Below are 18,704 nucleotides of genomic sequence, written 5' to 3' on the forward strand. Positions count from 1 at the left end.
TAAATTTTATTTATGGGCGCCTTTCAAGCGTCTCAAGGACACCTTACAAAAATTTAGCAGGTAGAGGAAAAACATGTAAGGGGAATGAAATAAATAGTAGAGACATGACTAGTACACAAAGTAAAGACAGAATTCAATTCAAAACACAATAACCATAACCATATAACCATATAACAATTACAGCACGGAAACAGGCCAGCTCGGCCCTACAAGTCCGTGCCGAACAAATTTTTTTTCCCCCTTAGTCCCACCTGCCTGCACTCATACCATAACCCTCCATTCCCTTCTCATCCATATGCCTATCCAATTTATTTTTAAATGATACCAATGAACCTGCCTCCACCACTTCCACTGGAAGCTCATTCCACACCGCTACCACTCTCTGAGTAAAGAAGTTCCACCTCATATTACCCCTAAACTTCTGTCCCTTAATTCTGAAGTCATGTCCTCTTGTTTGAATCCTCCCTATTCTCAAAGGGAAAAATGAGGCAATTAATGCACAGATGAAAAGGGAGGGGGACGTGGGGCTAAGGATAGGCAGAGGTGAAGAGATGGGTCTTGAGGCGGGACTGGAAGATGGTGAGGGACACGGAATTGCAGATCAGTTGGGGGAGGGAGTTCCAGAACCTGGGAGCTGCCCTGGAGAAGGCTCTGTCCCCAAAACTGCGGAGGTTGGACTTGTGGATGGAGAGGAGACCGGCTGATATGGATCTGAGGGACCGTGAGGGTTGGTAGGGGGAGAGGAGGTCAGTGAGATATGGGGGGGCCAGATGGTGGAGGGCTTTGTAGGTGAGGATCAGGATTTTGTAAGTGATCCGGTGGGAGATTGGAAGCCAGTGAAGTTGTTTGAGGACTGGAGTGATGTGATGCCAGGATTTGGTGTGGATTTGCAACACAATAGGGGCAGTGATGCAGCTGGTAAAGCTGCTGTCTCACAGCGCCAGTGACCCGAGTTCAATCCTGACTTCAGATCCTGTTGGTATGGAGTTTGCACATTATTCCTGTGACCGTGTAGATTTTCACTGGGTTTCTCCCACATTCCTACGACATGCGAGTCTGTAGGTTAATTAGCCTCTGTAAAATTGCCCCTATTGCGTATGGAATGGATGAGAAAGTGGGATAACATAGAACTCGTGTGAACAGGTGATCTATGGTTGACAAAGGCGTTTCCATGCTGTATCTCTAAACTAAACATTGCAACACAGTACAGCAATTTCTAATTACATCAATCGTACAGCACTGCAGTTACTGTACATGGATAAGAAAGGTTAGAGGGATATGGGCCATGCAAGCAGGTGGGACTAGTGTAGATCGGGCATCTTGTTCAACATTGGCAAGTTGGGCTAAAGGACCTGTTTCGGTGCTGTATGATTGTATATTTCACGGAAGCTGTCTCTGCAATACCACACATTCTCCAAAAGTGCTGGCAGAAACAGAGTACAAGCATGTAAACAAAGATTTTATTATGTTTACTGTAAAAGTTAAGCAAAGCCCAAGAAATTCCAAGGCACTCACGGTACTGTGCTTGGAAATTGAATTATAATCCTACGCTGTAAACTATAGAATTTCCGCACGATGGTAGTTAGGATCAGAAGGTTGTCAACAAATAGAGTGTGTATGTGAACGTTAGATTTTATTATATGAACCATTGAAATGATAAACAAAAAAAAGCAATGGAGCTGCTACCACTTGCAGTGCCCTCCATAATGTTTGGGATAAAGACCCATAATTTATTTATTTGCCTCTGTACTCTGTACAATTTAAGATTTGTAATAGAAAAAATCACATGTAGATAAAGTGCACATTGTCAGATTTTATTAAAGGGTATTTTTATACATTTTGGTTTCACCATGTAGAAATTGCAGCTGTGCTTATGCATAGTCTCCCCATTTCAGGCACCATAATGTTTTGGACACATGGCTTCACAGGTGTTTGTAACTGCTCAGGTGTGTTTAAATGCCTCCTTAATGCAGGTATAAGAGATCTCTCAGCACCCAGTCTTTCCTCCAGTCTTTCCATCACCTTTGGAAACTTTTATTGCTGTTTATCAACATGAGGACCAAAGCTGTGCCAATGAAAATCAAAGAAGCCATTATGAGACTGAGAAACAAAAATAAAACTGTTAGAGACGTCAGCCAAAGCATAGGCTTACCAAAATCAACTGTTTGGAACATCATTAAGAAGAAAGAGAGCATTGGTGAGCTTACTAATCGCAAAGGGACTGGCAGGCCAAGGAAGACCTCCACAGCTGATGATGGAAGAATTATCTGTAATAAAGAAAAATCCCCAAACACCTGTCCGACAGATTAGAAACACTCTTCAGGAGTCAGGTGTGGATTTGTCAATGACCACTGTCCACAGAAGACTTCATGAACAGAAATACAGAGGCTACACTGCAAGATGCAAACCACTGGTTTTCCGCAAAAATAGGATGGCCAGGTTACAATTTGCCAAGAAGTGCTTAAAAGAGCAACTACAGTTCTGGAAAAAGGTCTTGTGGACAGATGACACGAAGATTAACTTGTATCAGAGTGACGGCAAGAGCAAAGTATGGAGGAGAAAAGGAACTGCCCAACATCCAAAGCATACCACCTCATCTGTGAAACATGGGTGTTATGGCCTGGGTATGTATGGCTGCTGAAGGTACTGGCTCACTTATCTTCATTGATGATACAACTGCTGGTGGAGTAGCATAATGAATTCTGAAGTGTATAGACACACCCTATCTGCTCAAGTTCAAACAAATGCCTCAAAACTCATTGGCCGGCGGTTCATTCTACAGCAAGACAATGATCCCAAACATACTGGTAAAGCAACAAAGCAGTTGTTCAAAGCTAAAAAATGGTCAATTCTTGAGTAGCCAAGTCAATAACCCAATTTGAACCCAATTGAGCATGCCTTTTATATGCTGAAGAGAAAACTGAAGGGGACTAGCCCCCAAAACAAGCATAAGCTAAAGATGGCTGCAATACAGGCGTGGCAGAGCATCACCAGAGAAGACACCCAGCAACTGGTGATGTCCATGAATTGCAGACTTCAAGCAGTCATTGCATGCAAAGGATATGCACCAAAATACTAAACAGGCTACTTTCATTTACATGACATTGCTGTGTCCCAAACATTATGGTGCCCTGAAATGGGGGGACTATGTACAAGGTACATTTATTTGTCACATGTGCCAGTTGGCACAGTGAAATGTGTGTTCACCATACAGCCATACAATTAAAATAAAGTACACAACACACGATAGAGTCCAACATAAAAACATCCCCACACAGCAGAATCAAAGTTTCCCACTGTGAGGGAAGGCACCAAAGTCAGTCCTCTTCCTCTGTTGGTCTTAATGTTCACCCGTGGTCGGGTCCTCCTGAGCCCTCCACAGTCGCCACTATGGGAGGGCCGATATTGAGGCCTGCTCACCGAGATGGAACTCCGATGTCGAACCGGGAAAACAACCTCCGCGGCATAGACCTCCAAGTCAGCCACTTCCTACCAGAGTCCGCGGCTCCCGGAGTCCACAGGCCGCGCAATTTGTATGATGGTCTGGGTTTGTCCACAAATCTCTGTGATTTTTTGCATTTACTCAAGCAAACTTTAAGCACATCCTTGAATCGTCTCCTTTGCCTGCCTCATAATCTTCGATCACAGAGGTCAGAATAGAGATCTCTATCAGGTGTGACACACGCTGGCGGCCCTCGGTAAAGGGTTCCAGGGACTCCGCGATGTTGAGGTCAGCACCGCCCAGCACTCCGGAGCTTCAAACAGCGATCCAGGTAGGCATCGCTCCGCTCCTCTCTACGGTGAATCCAGTGCTGCGACTCCACTGCTGAAGCTTTGGTCCTGTCCCCCGGCAGGAAAGGCCGCTCCGATCCAGTAGGTAGGCCAAGAGGAGGGGGGCGAGGACGCGACCCGGAGAATAGTCGCGTCCTCGCCAGGAAGCAACTGGAAGACAATTTCTCCCTTGCCCTAACCCCCTCCCCACATAGAAAAGTAAAGAATCCACAAAACACACTTTTAAGACAAACTAAAATTTAAAAAAGATAGAAGAAAAAGGACAGGCTGTCGGCAGAGGCTACCTTCAGTGTGGCGCCACTAGTGGATGTATAAACACTGCTGTAATTTCTCCATGAAAGAGGAGGTTTTTGAACATTTGAAATGTTTAAAGGTACAAAAATCACTAAGGCCTGAGCGGTTATATCCTAGGATGTTGTGGGAAGCAACAGAAAAAATTGGTATTGGTTTATTATTGTCATGTGTACTGAGATATTGTGAAAAGCCTTTGTTTGTGCACTATCCCGTAAAATCAAGCTATACCATAAATGAGTATAATTAAGCCATAGACAAGTACAACAGGTAGTGCAAAGAGAAAAATACCAGAATGCAGCATATAGTGTTACAGCTTTGTAGTGTTAGTTACAGAGGAAAATGCCACTCCCGTAAGAGATCTCTATTCTGACCTCTGTGATCGAAGATTATGAGGCAGGCAAAGGAGACGATTCAAGGATGTGCTTAAAGTTTGCTTGAGGAAATGCAAAAAATCACAGAGATTTGTGGACAAACCCAGACCATCATACAAACCAATCTCCCTTCCATTGACTCCATCTGAATTTTTCGCTTCTTCGGCAAGGCCACCAGCATAATCAAGGACGAGGCTGACTCTGGTCACTCCCTCTTGTACCCTCTCCACTTATTGGACACTGCAAGCACAATATTAAAATGTGGGCCTCATCACAAATGTATAGAACTTTAATTACTTTTGGAATAGAATAGATTCCAAAGCAATAATATCACTGATAAAGATTAATGTGTTTAGATTTTATTTATTTTGATAAAATCCAAACACATTTGGAAATGTTTGACAAAATAAATGACTTGATAACATCACTCAGAAGTAAAATCAAATAATCAATTCTTGAATCAAGTTAGATTATTGCCCTGAAATTATATAGATAGTAATAATCATAACAGGTACCTGCAGCCTCGAAACAGTCTTCATTATGATGTATTCCGTGGGGTTCAATATTATTCTCTTACCAATTGTTCAGTTCATTCCAATGAGCTTTATACATATCACTATTGAAAAATAAATGAAATCTCATGAAAAACTTTAATGTTTTCACTCTGATCATTAATGGGCAATTAACAGTTATTTCCCAAAGCCCTAAATTTCCACAACATTAAAAAAAGATCGATAGCAAATCTTCCTGTTGATTTTGATTATCAGTTGAAATAGTTTTCAATCCGATATTGTAAATTTAAACCAGAATGTGAATTGACATCATCACATTTAATCTATCAATTCAATTCTATTTTGGCCCCATTACAAATATCTATTTTCCCCATAGAGTTTCAAATTAGGTTCAATAACGCAACATTTCTAGCAGAGGAGAGGGCAATAGTTCGAAAGATTTTTAAATATCTTGAGACATTGAGAACAAAGATAAACATAAATTGTAGAGTTTTTTGATTGAAAACTCATAATGATCACCAACATGTCAAAACAATAACTAAATTTCCGCAGTAACATTTGGATAACTATTCACTTGTTCCAGAATTTAGAAGAAACGAGGGACTGCATTCAATACCTCTACCCATTAAAGTCACTCCTATCACTTAACATGCTGCTTGCCACAGGGCCACTGCCCTTCATTATATATCCTTCTACAGTATCTTCCACGGGTTAAGACTAAAATGTCAAGAGTTTTTAATTGTCATATCTACCGGCAACGGAACATTGAAATTCTCACTTGCTGCAGTTTTATAGGTCCATTAATGAAGGAGATTAGAAAGTGAGGTGGACACTGCCCGGTCCATCACGGGTACTGACTAACCAGGTGAATTGGTTGTAATAGGCCAAATGGCCTATTCCTGCAACTATTTTTTCTATGTTTCTATGACCCACACCATCGTGGCCACACACTCATTTCACTCCTGCCATCAGGAAGAAAATATGGGAGCCTGAAAACTGTAACAGTCAGGTTCAGGAACAGCTTCCTCCCTACAGCCAACAGGCTATTAAACACAACAACCTCCAAAGAAGCTCTAAACTACATGGGGGCATTGGTTTACATCTTCGCGAAAACACGTGGTAACGATTACATTTTTCCATATTCCGATTGACATATTTCCCGTTGAGGCCGGGTTCACCTTATTTGAACATTTCATGCTTTATTTTACTTCACAGTCACGTGAGTGACTACGTGAAGAAGCCCGTTCAGCCGCACGTGCGTCATTACGTCAGACGCATTGGTGCAGGCGGCCACTTGGAGCAGCAGGAGCTTCTCCAGCGCGGTATAGTTAAACTCAGGTAAGCTTGGTTTTCTTACCTGTTTTATTCCCTGCAGGAACCTCTTGTTCCAGAGGCTTCCTTGTAACAGGGCTGCATAATGGGGATGCCGAGTCTATGGCAGTGTTGGGCAGATGAGAGCCCTTGCCAGCAGCGCCTTGTAACAGGGCTGCATAATGGGGGTGCCGAGTCTATGGCAGTGCCGGCCTATTGCTCTAGGCCATGTCAGCAGCGTCTTGTAATAGGGCTCCTTAAATGTATGGCAGCAGCACCTGTAGAAGGACTGCATGATGTCTCCCTCATGGAGGAGGTGAGCTTACCGGAACATTTTCTGACCCTGAAGGGTGGGCCTGTTGGAGAGGTCATGCCAGCAGCGCCTTGTAGTAGGGCTGCTTAATGTATCCCTTATGGACAAGGATAACATGCCGGATCAGTGTAATCTGATGCCGAGGCTGAGGGTATAGCGTGGAGCATACCTCAAGGGATGAAGGGCACATGTCAGAGGTACGATTCCTGGCAGCAAGGTTGTCATCTCAACACAATGCAGTGAACACCACTATCAGGGGACGTTAGAGCCACCCGCCGAATCTTCTATTCAGGTAAGACCTATTCCACAGGCAAAACCTGGAGGACGAAGCATAAACTGTTGGACCAATTAGGCCAACGACGAGTAAGGATTCATAGTTTAGGGGAAAACGCACTCCATGGCTTAATCGGCAGGAAGCGGTTCACTGACGCTGGTAGCAGCATTAAAGCTGACCAGGTTGCTCTACAACTAAGTGACCACGAACAAGTTGGTAAGATTTACAATTGGTTGTGCAATACACAAATAATTAAGACATTGTCATCTGCTCAGAGGCATTTTAACCAGGTAAACTGGACATTACTAGTATTCCAAGAAGGTTGGAATTTGGCTAGAAGAGTGTTGAGCCAGGTCCAGTATTTTAGCCAGGTTTGTCTTCAAGACAGGCTCGGAGATATGGGAATTGTCTTTCAGGGCAAGGTCAGAATTATGATAAGAGTTGTCTTGGGACATGTGAGAATTATCAAAACCGGGCCAGAGTTGCCGTTCAGGGCAGACGCGAAATTATGGCAGGCGTGGCCTGTTCATTATGAAAGAAGGGTGATCAAACAGATTTCATAGGGTTTTCCATGTACAATGATCATCAGAGATATTTGAAGGCATTGCTATGATGAGGCCATTTAACAGTATGATAATAAATCATTCAAAGGACTACTCAGAGTTCAAAAACACTTGTGATGTATTGTTTGGATTATATTTTGATGCTGTATTTGGCTAAAATCCAATATTTCAGTCTCAAATTGTTCTCTCCTATCCAGGTAAATTAGGTTGTTATCAAATGGATAGTTGGCCTATGACTCCGCCCTGGGCAACAGATTGGAGTCAATAGAAACCTAGAACAGCCTTGTTGTTATAAAGCAGTTCTATTCATTAGACTAACTAGCAATGTAATAGATGTGATGCAGCTGTGCAAGTGGGAGAACTGACAGCATGCTTAATGGCAGACTATAAGGGCCATGAAGGTCATTGATTATACAACATTGCTATTACCTGCTGAAGCTACTAAAGTCACTATGATGGACAAACAGTATTCAGCATTGCTCCAGTAGTTGATCAATAAATATGTCATTATATTGCAAAATTATGCTATGGCTTAAGGTGGGAAAATGCGAATGTCATCACTAGTTGGAGGTGCAGGAGATTTGCATGAGTTATTAACTCTTCAGTATTGGTATCAACTATCTATAGACCCTGTGCATTTTATGGGTTAAAGAGTGATTGAGTGAATATGCATAGGTGCATGCTCAACTTCATGTTGATACACTATGATGTGGCATATGATAAGCACAAGGGTGCAATCAGGTAAAAGATCCGGTAAAAGGTACATAATCTCATTTGCCACTGGAGTATCATTAAGTACAGATCAATGACAACACAGAATGGGTGTTGGTCCACACAGTATTTATGAAATTCTGATTCAATGCAACACCGAATATAGATATGTTGTTTCCATGCTAATTCAAAGGTTGCAAAATGTGTGGCATAACAGTGGCGAAAGATACATTCTCGCTACAAGCATGAGGAATGGTCTTTTATGTCTTCCTCCAATTTGCTTTATGAGTCGGGTCTTGAAATAGAGTCATCAAGAGTCGCTTTAGGTCCAGCTGTGGAATTGGCCTATGCAGTTTGATTCCCGATTTGTCGGGAATAATAATAATGCAACCTTATATGGTTATTTTGAACGTAACTTGCTGGTTCAGCCTGTGGCTTGAGAGATCAGCCGTTGCATGTTAAAATCAATATATGTTCTACAGATTCTCAATAGACTGCTTACGGCTTGGGTTGTCACGCCTATTTTGTATGTATTCACAGTGCTGGAATGGCACCAAAAAGCGGTACTTTGCTGCTTCAGGAGATGGGAAGTGTTTGTTTAATGCTCATGTTACATTTAAAATGGTACAGATTCTGAGTTATTGCAGTTCATTTAAATGGTCTTTGACAATATTGAGTTATAGGGTCATTAACTGTGCCAAGGGGTTTTCCATCAGACTTACTGCACCTAATGAGGTCCAAGTTGTTGGGTTCACCTCGGATATCAAGTTAGTAAAGGATATCTGTTACACAGGGTTCCCAGGACTAGTACAATACAGTATGGGAGATTGACATTGTGTAACACTATTTAACCAGGGGGTTCCAGCTACATTCTTAGCTTTGATCGGACCTCATTAGGTAGTTATCCTCCTGGTGCTGGTTAGCGCAAAGGTCGCACGCTACATTATTGTGACAGGAGAGGATGATTACATCTGCAAATATATGCATAGTATTTTATGCTACAATTAATTTAAGCAGAGCAGTAGGGGTGTCAGGTCTCAAAATAGTTCAAGACATACCCAGGGACCTTTCGTTATATGTGGAGACACACATATACAACAATACGTCAAGGTCACCAAGAGCCTTTGAGACTCTGAGCTAACTATGATTGTTAGTTACAAATGACGTTATAAGAACCTATCTGCTCAGATCTTGCCAGGTGTTAAAACGGAGTTGAGGTATGCAGGAGTAGATACTGATCCGGATCTCACTCCACCAGGGCTGCTATAACAGCAGCAGCAAGAGTTAATTACGTTCCGCTGGACCACATCCTAACGGCTGTAGTGTGGTCAAACGAACAATATTTCAAACATGTTATAATAACCCGTTGCCAGACCAGGGGTATTTCTCAATTTATTTTATGTTCTGTTATAGGTTCCATCCGGATGAGAGATGTGGCTATTGTTATTGCTTATTTAACAGCATCAGCATGTTTAAATCAATGTCTTGACTATATACATTATGAATGTTTTCCCTCATTTGTCAATGAGGCAGTTGTGGTTGTGTAGACTTTTTTCTCCCGGCATGAAATCACAGAGCTTTGAAATCTTCACGTAGTCACTCACGTGACTCCGAAGTAAAATAGTAAGATTAAACGAGAACTTACCAGTTTGAAGTTTGATCTTTATTTTATGAGGAGTTACGATGAGGGATTACGTGCTCTCCGCTCCCAGCCCTCATTAAGATCATCTGGTAGTTCTAGTGTTTTTTCATCTTACTATCATACTTCAGTCACTATTAGTATCTGTGATTTCACACCGCTGCTTTGAAGATTGACGCACGTGCGGCTGAACGGGCTTATTCATGTAATCCCTCATCGTAACTCCGCATAAAATAAAGATCAAACTTCAAACTGGTAAGCTCATTTAATCTTACTATTTTTCGACTTATCAAGTTCAAGTGAGTTTATTGTCATGTGTCCCTGGTAGGACAATGAAATTCTTGCTTTGCTTCAGCACACAGAGCATAGTAGGCATTTACTACAAAACAGATCAATGTGTCCATATACCGTAATATAAATATATACACACATGAATAAATAACAAGGGGTCACAGCTTAAGGATAAGGGGGAAATCCTTTAAAACCGAGATGAGAAGAACTTTTTTCACACAGAGAGTGGTGAATCTCTGGAACTCTCTGCCACAGAGGGTAGTCAAGGCCAGTTCATTGGCTATATTTAAGAGGGAGTTAGATGTGGCCCTTGTGGCTAAGGGGATCAGAGGGTATGGAGAGAAGGCAGGTACGGGGTACTGAGTTGGATGATCAGCCATGATCATATTGAATGGCGGTGCAGGCTCGAAGGGCCGAATGGCCTACTACTGCACCTAATTTCTATGTTTCTATGTTTCTAAAATGATAAAATGCAAATAACAGATAATTGGTTATTAATAATCAACGTTTTGTCCGAGCCAGGTTTAATAACCTGATTCTCGACTCGTTACTGATTAAAAGTCTAAAAAAGTCAAAAGACTTTAAAATTAAAACCACCAGCTTCGAATGATGATGTCACAATGGCTCAGCTAGCAGAGACCAGCCTCAGTGAGGATTTGATCCTATATTTGACATGTTTTTCATGATTAAAGCTTTAAAAATGCCAACTTTCACAAGATTTTTACATATTCTGATTCACATTTTCCCCCTCTAGGCAGAGATCACTTTCACTGGACATTTTATGCTTTATTTCTCGACATTACTGATTAAAGTTTGAAAAAATCAAAATACCTTTAATTTCAAACCGACCAGCTTCAACTGATGACGTCACAATGGCTCGACTAGCAGCAACACGCAGGGCAAGTGCAATTGGATTTTTTTAATGTCACAATGGCTCGAATAGCAAGGGGAGGGTGAATTGCTATTGCAACATGCAAGGCAAGTGCAATTGGAATTTTTTTTAAAGATTACTGCTGAGGAAGGCAAGGGTAGTGCTGGAATCTTACATTCGGTAAAGGCTTTAGTTGGAGGACCACGCCTCCCATGAGGGCTACGGGCAGGGAACGGGTGCGTTGGTCTAGTATATTACTAAAACTCTCATCTTGTTTGTTTGTCCATTTGTTTGCCCGGTTTGTACTTGCGCAAAAACGGTACATGATAGCTCTACAATTTTTGGTCCACCTTACCCACCATTGTCCTGTGATGTACAAGTTTCGTTCATATTGATGATATATTTTACGAGTTATTGACGTTTAAAATGTGAAAAAAATAAAATAGCGCCCCCCCACTTGCCCCGCCCTCACTTCTCGTCTTTACTTGACATGCGACACATAGGACATCCCATGGGTCCCTAACTTAGGACCCACCTTACCTAGCACAATTTCAGACCCCAATCTTTTTTTCCTGTCACAACGGCGACCCGCCATCTCCACGGATAAGTTTCCTTCTATTTTAATTTCTGCCCTCCCCCCCCCGGGCCCTGGGCTGGGGTCGGAGCAGATGCAGGGACCCGGGGCGGGGAGAGGCTAGGCTGGGTAACCACGGCTTCTCCCCCCCCCCCCCCCCCAACAGGTTCAAGCAATACAGCCCTCCCCCGGCTCCAGAATGCTCACCCGCCAGCCCCACCTTAACCCCACCCCTGCCCCTGGCTCCAGGACGCTCCCCCCCCCCCCCCCCCCCCCGACAGCCCCTGCCTCAAGTACAACATCATTGCTGCCCTGCTGGAGAAAACAGGACCGGAGTTGGTTTATCTCTATATTACTAAAACTCTCACCTTGTGTGTGAGTTTGCGTGTTTGTTTGTGAGCGTGTTTTTCATGACCTGCACTATGCCAAAACGGTACAGGTTTTGCACCACCTTACTCGCCATTGTCCTGTGGTGTAGTGAATCAAGTTTCGTTCAGATTGATGTTATATTTTAAAATTATTCACATTTTCACATTTACAAAAACCCCAATTTGACAAAACTGTCTTCCCTTTGCACTGGCACTTACAGCTATGACATCACAATGGGATTGTAGCCCTGCTCGCTACAACGTTGCTATCCCAGGACAGAGTCCTGCCAGCCCAAGCAAGTGTAATTGCATTTTTTATAAAGTTTAAAATGAGGGAGGGTGAAAAAGGGGAAATGAGCAGATTCTGCGCAGTTGGGGGCTATGGGTGAGTGGTGGAATATTACGTTGGGGTAACAGGTTGCGTTGGGGGAACAGGTGAGTGGTGGAATATTGTTAGGGTTGGGGAACGGGTGAGTGGTGGAATATTACTTTGGGGAATGGGTTGCGTTGGCGGACCAGGCCTCTGGTGGGGGCTATGGGTGAGTGGTCGAATGTTGCGTTGAGGGAACGGATTGCATTGGAGGACCAGCCCCCCCCCCCCAATTGTGACAGGGACCCAACGGGTCCCACTTGGTCTAGTATAACTATAAAACTGAACTTTTTTTTGTTTATTAAATGGTTTAGAGTACTATGTGTACATATTCTGTTGTGCTGATGCAAGTCAAAATTTCATTATTCTGTTTGGGAGATAGGACACTTGACTCTTGAAGTATTTTAAGCATATATTAACAACAAGGTGGCTGGGGAGAGTGTCTTTAGTGGGCATGGAGGGAATTTACGCGTGGAACCAGAGGAAGTGACGAGGTACTAAACAAGTACTTTGCATCAGCATTCATGAAAGAAAAGGACATGGAGGATCATGGGATCAGTGCAGGGTTTGATCATATTCTAGGGTATGTTCTTATCAGAGAGGAGTGTTGGGTCTCTTGAAAAAAAATAGCTCCTCGGGCCTGCTGGATCTATCCTATTTAATTGAGAGAGGGAAGAGAAGAGATTGCCAGGACCTTCTGGGTGAGATGCTAACTGCATTTTGTTGTCTCTGTTCTGCACACAGCACAATGACAATAAAGATTGAATCTGAATCTGATGGGGATAGTACCCCTCACCGGTTTTGTATGGACAAGATCAGAAGAATTTGAAAAAAAGAAGGATGGGAGGAAGGAATAGCATAGCACTGGAGCTAAACTGACATGGAGCTATACAAAGAGAGTAAGAAATGAGAAGGATACAATTTTATGATAATGGAACAAAACTGCTAGCACTGACCAGTTCAACCACCTGCCCTCCATTTTATGATACCCAATGCTACTGGGCCCCCAAAAAAACACTGTTGCATCGGCCAGGCCTACCATGTGGCAGGCGGAATTTGTAACACTGAACCACCAATGCATTTGTTTAAGAAGTGCAAGCCGGCAAATTATATGCTCATGTATCTTACATTAGTAGTAGGGAAGCTACTGGAGAAGATTCTTACTGATAGGGCTTACTCGCATTTGGTAAAGCATCAGCTTAATAGGGATTGTGAGCATGGCTTTGTGGGGTACAGGTCGGATCTTACAAACTTGATTGAGTCATCATTCTGACTAAAATCTGACACTTCACTAAACACCACCAAGACCAAGGAGCTGATTATTGACTTCAGGAGGTCCCATAATGGAGAATATGCCCCAATCTCCATTTATGGGAAAAGTGTGGAGAGAGTGTCCAGCTTTAAGTTTCTGGGCACTCGCATTTCAGAGGACCTCACATGGTCCACCAACACCGCTGCGCTGGTCAAGTAGGCACAGCAACGACTGTTCTTCCTGAGGACATTAAAAAAGACTGGTCTGCCCCAACAGCTGCTGACAACGTTCTACCGTTGCACCACAGAGAGCATATTAACGTATGGCATCTCCGTGTGGTATCTCAGCTGCACGGAGGCGGAGAGGAGAGCTCTTCAGCTCGTCGTCCACAGAGCGCAGAGGATTATTGGGACACAGCTACCAGCCTTGGAGGGCATCTACCACACACGGTGCCTCAGGAAGGCCGTCAGCATCCATAAAGACTCCTCACACCCTTGTAACGGACTGTTCGAACTACTTCCCTCCGGCAGACGTTATAAGGCCTTCTACGCCTGAACCTTCAGACTCAGAAACAGCTTTATTCCCAGAGCTATAGCAGCTCTGAACTGGCCCTGCTGAGTGCCCCCCACCCCCCCTGGACTCTCCCTCGGATGGTCTGTCACACAGCTTATTTATTTATTTTACTTTTCTTTTACATCGGTTGGAAGCTGCATACTAAATCTCGTTGCACTGATGTGCAATGACAATAAATGATATTATTATTATTATTATTATTATCTGCCAAACTCTAAAGAACATTTCAAGCTCGCATTTGAGTCATTGAGCTTTTTGACAGGGCTTGCATGCTCTTACCTCACACAAGTCTAAACCAGGTGGCATAAGTGGCAATGATGCATAACTTCCAGATGGGCTCAATACTTTTTTATCAAAGATCCTATAGCAAAGCAAGATAGTGCACTCCTGCGACAACAAATAGGCTGACGTGTAGTACGCAACGGAGCAGAACGTCAGCCTTTTCGTCGGCCATTTCAGTAAACCCGAACCGACCGGACCCGTCTTTGTATATTCCAAAGATCCTATAGCTTGCTATAGGATCTTTGGTATATCCTTCTCGCAGTGTAATCAGCGTTACGGGGAAACAGTCTGTGTGTGTGATAGTGTTAGATTCATGATTCATAATTCTGATCATTTTTGTGAATGATTAACATGTGAATAAATTATAATTCTGTTAATTTTCTTTTATAATGTTTTGGATTCAAGGCCCCGAGATTGGGATCAGACTGTGCAAGGATGGAGGGTGCACTGAGGGCAAAGAGGCTGTGCCCACATGGGAGTGTAAAAAGGAGACCTTTCCAATCCACTGGAGTATGAGCCCGACCCCCACCAAACTGCTGCAGCACTGGGGCGAGCCGAACAAAAGAGCCGTTCCAGCGCTCACCCATTTTGGCAGAAAGAAGAATAAATGTCCGACAGTCAGCGACACAGAGGAGTAATGAAGTGCAGACTGGTCCGGAGTTTGGGAGCTGGGCAGCGAGCGTGATGGGGGAAGAAACCAAAGGGCCGTCTGTTCTCAGCTTCGGATCTCATGCCCGCCCTCTTTACCCCCGTCAGTGAGTCTCTTTAAAAGGACAGAGGGGCAGAGAGGCAGAGAGAAAATGAGGAGAAGATTTTCACCAAAGATCTTTGATTTTTACGAGGATGTTTCCGTAACCGACTTCTGTCTCCGCACTAGTATCTTTGCTCAGCTATGGCGGACAAAGATGGCGGAGACGGAAGCCGGTTATGGTAATGGGGCCGAATATTACCCATGAATCTGCCCATGACTGTACTACGTCTTTTTCGTCAAGTGCACTATCTTGCTTTGCTATAGGATCTTTGCTTTTTATATGGAGAATGATGACCCCCACAGCCCCTGAAGACCCTGTGATCTCCAACTCTGTGGAGGAAATGGACGAGTGGCAGGAATCACAGAGAGGTAGCAGTGAGTGAGGGTCTCATGGAACTCCTGTGGACAGAGGAGATAGGGGCAGCACAGTGGCAAAGCGATAGAGCTGCAGCCGTACAGCACCAGAAACCTGGGTTCGATTCTGACTATGGGTGCTGTCTACTGTGGAAGAAAAAATTAAAATCTTTTCTTACTTAATTTTGGTCGGAATTGAACAAGGAAACGAAAGAGTGTGAGATGTGGCAATTGGCATCTCTTGTTGACCAGATACAAAATATCATGAGAATTTGGCAAAATAAGTTTCAGACGCATTATCCCTTCTAGAATTGACATTATACCTGTTGTTCTCTTGTCTGGGAATGCGACAGAGATAAGCCTGTTTTCTCAGTGAAGTTACAGAATGCTGGATTACAATAGTAGATGGAATGGGAGCTTATGCTTGGCTCGGAGATGAGGCAGTGGGTCTGCTTGAAATTATAGGAAGGATGTCAACAAAATAGAGAGAGTACAGAGGGGATTTTCTAGAATGTTGCCTGGGTTTCAGCAACTAAGTTACAGAGAAAGGTTGAACAAGTTAGGTCTTTATTCTTTGGAGCGCAGAAGGTTAAGGGGGGACTTGATAGAGGTCTTTAAAATGATGAGAGGGATAGACAGAGTTGATGTGGATAAGCTTTTCCCATTGAGAGTAGGAAAGATTCAAACAAGAGGACATGACTTGAGAATTAAGGGACAGACGTTTAGGGGTAACATGAGGGGGAACTTCTTTACTCAGAGAGTGGTAGCTGTGTGGAATGAGCTTCTAGTGGAAGTGGTGGAGGCAGGTTCAATTTTATCATTTAAAAATAAATTGGATAGGTATATGGACGGGAAAGGAATGGAGGGTTATGGTCTGAGTGCAGGTAAATGGGACTAGGGGAAAATAAGTGTTCGGCATGGACCTGAAGGGCCGAGATGGCCTGTTTCCATGCTGTAATTGTTATATGGTTATATGGTTATATGAAAGACGAGATAGAATAATGTCAAGATGCCCTTGTATAAGTGTGTTTGGTATTTCAAAAAGCGCAAGGAATTGTCAAAGATCACTCGCTATAAAGAAAAAGCGAACGAAGCCGAGAATGTTTATAGCGAGTGACCGATGACCTGGGCATGCGGAGTCGGAATACCGAACTCCCTTATTATGTTTGACGTATTAAGATTGACATAAACAAAAAGTGTGTTGTGACTAATAAAATAATTGGTATCCATGTAGTAGACAGTAATAACAGGATAATTGTTAATAACAAAAAAAAGTTCTTTACTGCACCGTATTGGCTAAATCTGCTGCAGTCAGAGAACTGGTGAACAGTTAACTACGGCCATCTCTCCATGATATCATGCAATAAAGTCTCTTGAAGCAAACCTCGAAGTCACCGCTTTTCCTTTAATTTCCCTCTAAATTTCTGCCACATGTACGGACCGTGTACGTTCTCCCTGTGACCTCAAGGGTTTTCTCAGGGTGCTTTGGTTTCCTCTCACATTCCAAACACATATGGGTTTGTAGGGTAATTGCTTCAGTAAAATAGTAAATTGTCCCTAGTGTGTAAGATAGTGCTAGTGTACAGGGTGATCGCTGGTCTGTGCGGTATCGGTGGGCCGAAGGGTCTATTTCCACACTGTACCTCTGAAATTTAAAAAAACCTTCAAAGTAGACATACTTTGAAGATATTTTGCAGTGGAGTAGTCAAATGCAGACATATGAGACTGCAGATGCTGGAATCTTGATCTAAATTAAAGTGCTAGAGCAATTAAGCAGGTCAGGCAGAAATGGCTGAAGGTCCTGAACTGAAATATTGTCCATCCATTTCCCTCCACTGCCTGACCCGCTGAGTTACTCCAGCACTTTGTGTTGTTTTTTTGTAAACCAGCATCTGCAATTCCTTGTTTTTGCTAGATGGTAGACAGATACAGGTGACAGTTACCCTCCTCGTTAGATGGGAAAGGTCTGTATTGACACCTGGGATAGAAGTGTCAGAATGAATCGGGGAACTTCTCCAACTAACTTGATCGGTGCACACCCAGCCCACTGATCCCAGCTGATCATTGGCTGCAAGGCGTGACTCAATGCCAAGATGTAACGACCAGGTGCGGAGGTCGATATGCCGATGCTGCAAACAACCAGCACGTTTGAGTTTGAATGGCAAAGTAATTGCACACTTTGAATGCCCTCTTTTACATTAATACCGTGTAATCATAAATTATGGTTCAAATGCGACAATAATCGAACACCTGATTCTACATTATGCCTCATTATTGTCGGCAAACATTTATGGACTTACCATGAATATCGACTACTTGTTGTTTTCCTCTTTTTACTCACTATGAATGTAAAACAGTGAATGGCTTCTTCAGCTGCTAAAACTTTGTTTTTTCAAGATTTCCTTAGGACTTTAAGATGTATTAAACCATTTTGAATTCCCGTGGCTCGCAAAGGCATTTATGAAATAGTCACTGATAAATAAACATTTAAGTATTTATTTTGTTTGCTATGAATAATTTTTACCAAACAAAAGTGACCCGAAACGTCACCTATCCATTCCCATCCAGATGCTGCCTGACCCGTTGAGTTCCTCCAGCATTTGTGCTTTGCACAAGAATCCAGCATCTGCAATTCCTTGGGTCTCTCAAAAGTTTGGACAGATTCCGGCGCCGAGCAAGAAGGATGCAACGTTAGCATTGACACGTGGACCTTTCTGGGGCGCACCTTAAAAGGGAAACACCCGGTCTTCTGATGCAGAGCAATTTGTAAAATAGAGTCAATAATTTACATACTTAGGTCAGCAGCGATTTATTGGGTTTGGAAGGTGTTAGGTGCGCCTTGATAATTGACCCTTTGCAAACTGTCCCGGGGCCATTGCAGGAATGCCACGCAGGCAGGCCAACTTCCCTGGATGCGGGGAAGGAAGAGAGGCAGAGTGAGGAGTTGCTGCAACAGGCGGCTGCAAATCCATGCGACCCGTCCACCGGGAACATGAACAGAGTCAGGAGGCTGTTCCGCGGCAGCGGCAGGATCCTCGGCTTGATTTTCGCCGCTTCCGTAGCCTGGCTCATCTTCGACATGGCAGCGCTGAGGTTTTCCTTCACCGAGATCAACAGTAAACTTTCCAAGGAGGAGTTGCTGCGGTTGGAGCGGCTGCGGACCAAAGTGCTGCAGGACCAGGGCTTGCACAAGATGTTCCGGAGAAGGCCGGACGGGCAGCGGGCGGAGGGGGCTCGT

The 18,704-nt window shown here is 43.5% G+C and overlaps 1 protein-coding gene and 1 long non-coding RNA gene across 2 annotated transcripts in view; one reads left to right on the forward strand and one right to left on the reverse strand.

Moving 5' to 3' along the window:
• LOC129698804 (uncharacterized) lies at nucleotides 1-18,202 on the reverse strand. Its single transcript, XR_008723729.1, has 3 exons — nucleotides 17,767-18,202; nucleotides 4,973-5,073; nucleotides 1-4,697 (listed from the first exon to the last, which is right to left on the reverse strand). It is a non-coding gene; the product is annotated as an uncharacterized LOC129698804 (long non-coding RNA).
• Nucleotides 18,195-18,704, forward strand: part of LOC129698803 (uncharacterized) — a 24,729-nt gene continuing 24,219 nt past the window's right edge. The window contains exon 1 of the mRNA XM_055638087.1: nucleotides 18,195-18,673. Coding sequence (XP_055494062.1) covers nucleotides 18,459-18,673 — 215 coding nt within the window. The 5' untranslated portion in view covers nucleotides 18,195-18,458. The remainder of the gene's footprint in view (nucleotides 18,674-18,704) is intronic.

Source organism: Leucoraja erinacea, chromosome 7 (assembly GCF_028641065.1).
Source record: "Leucoraja erinacea ecotype New England chromosome 7, Leri_hhj_1, whole genome shotgun sequence".
NCBI lineage: Eukaryota > Metazoa > Chordata > Chondrichthyes > Rajiformes > Rajidae > Leucoraja > Leucoraja erinaceus.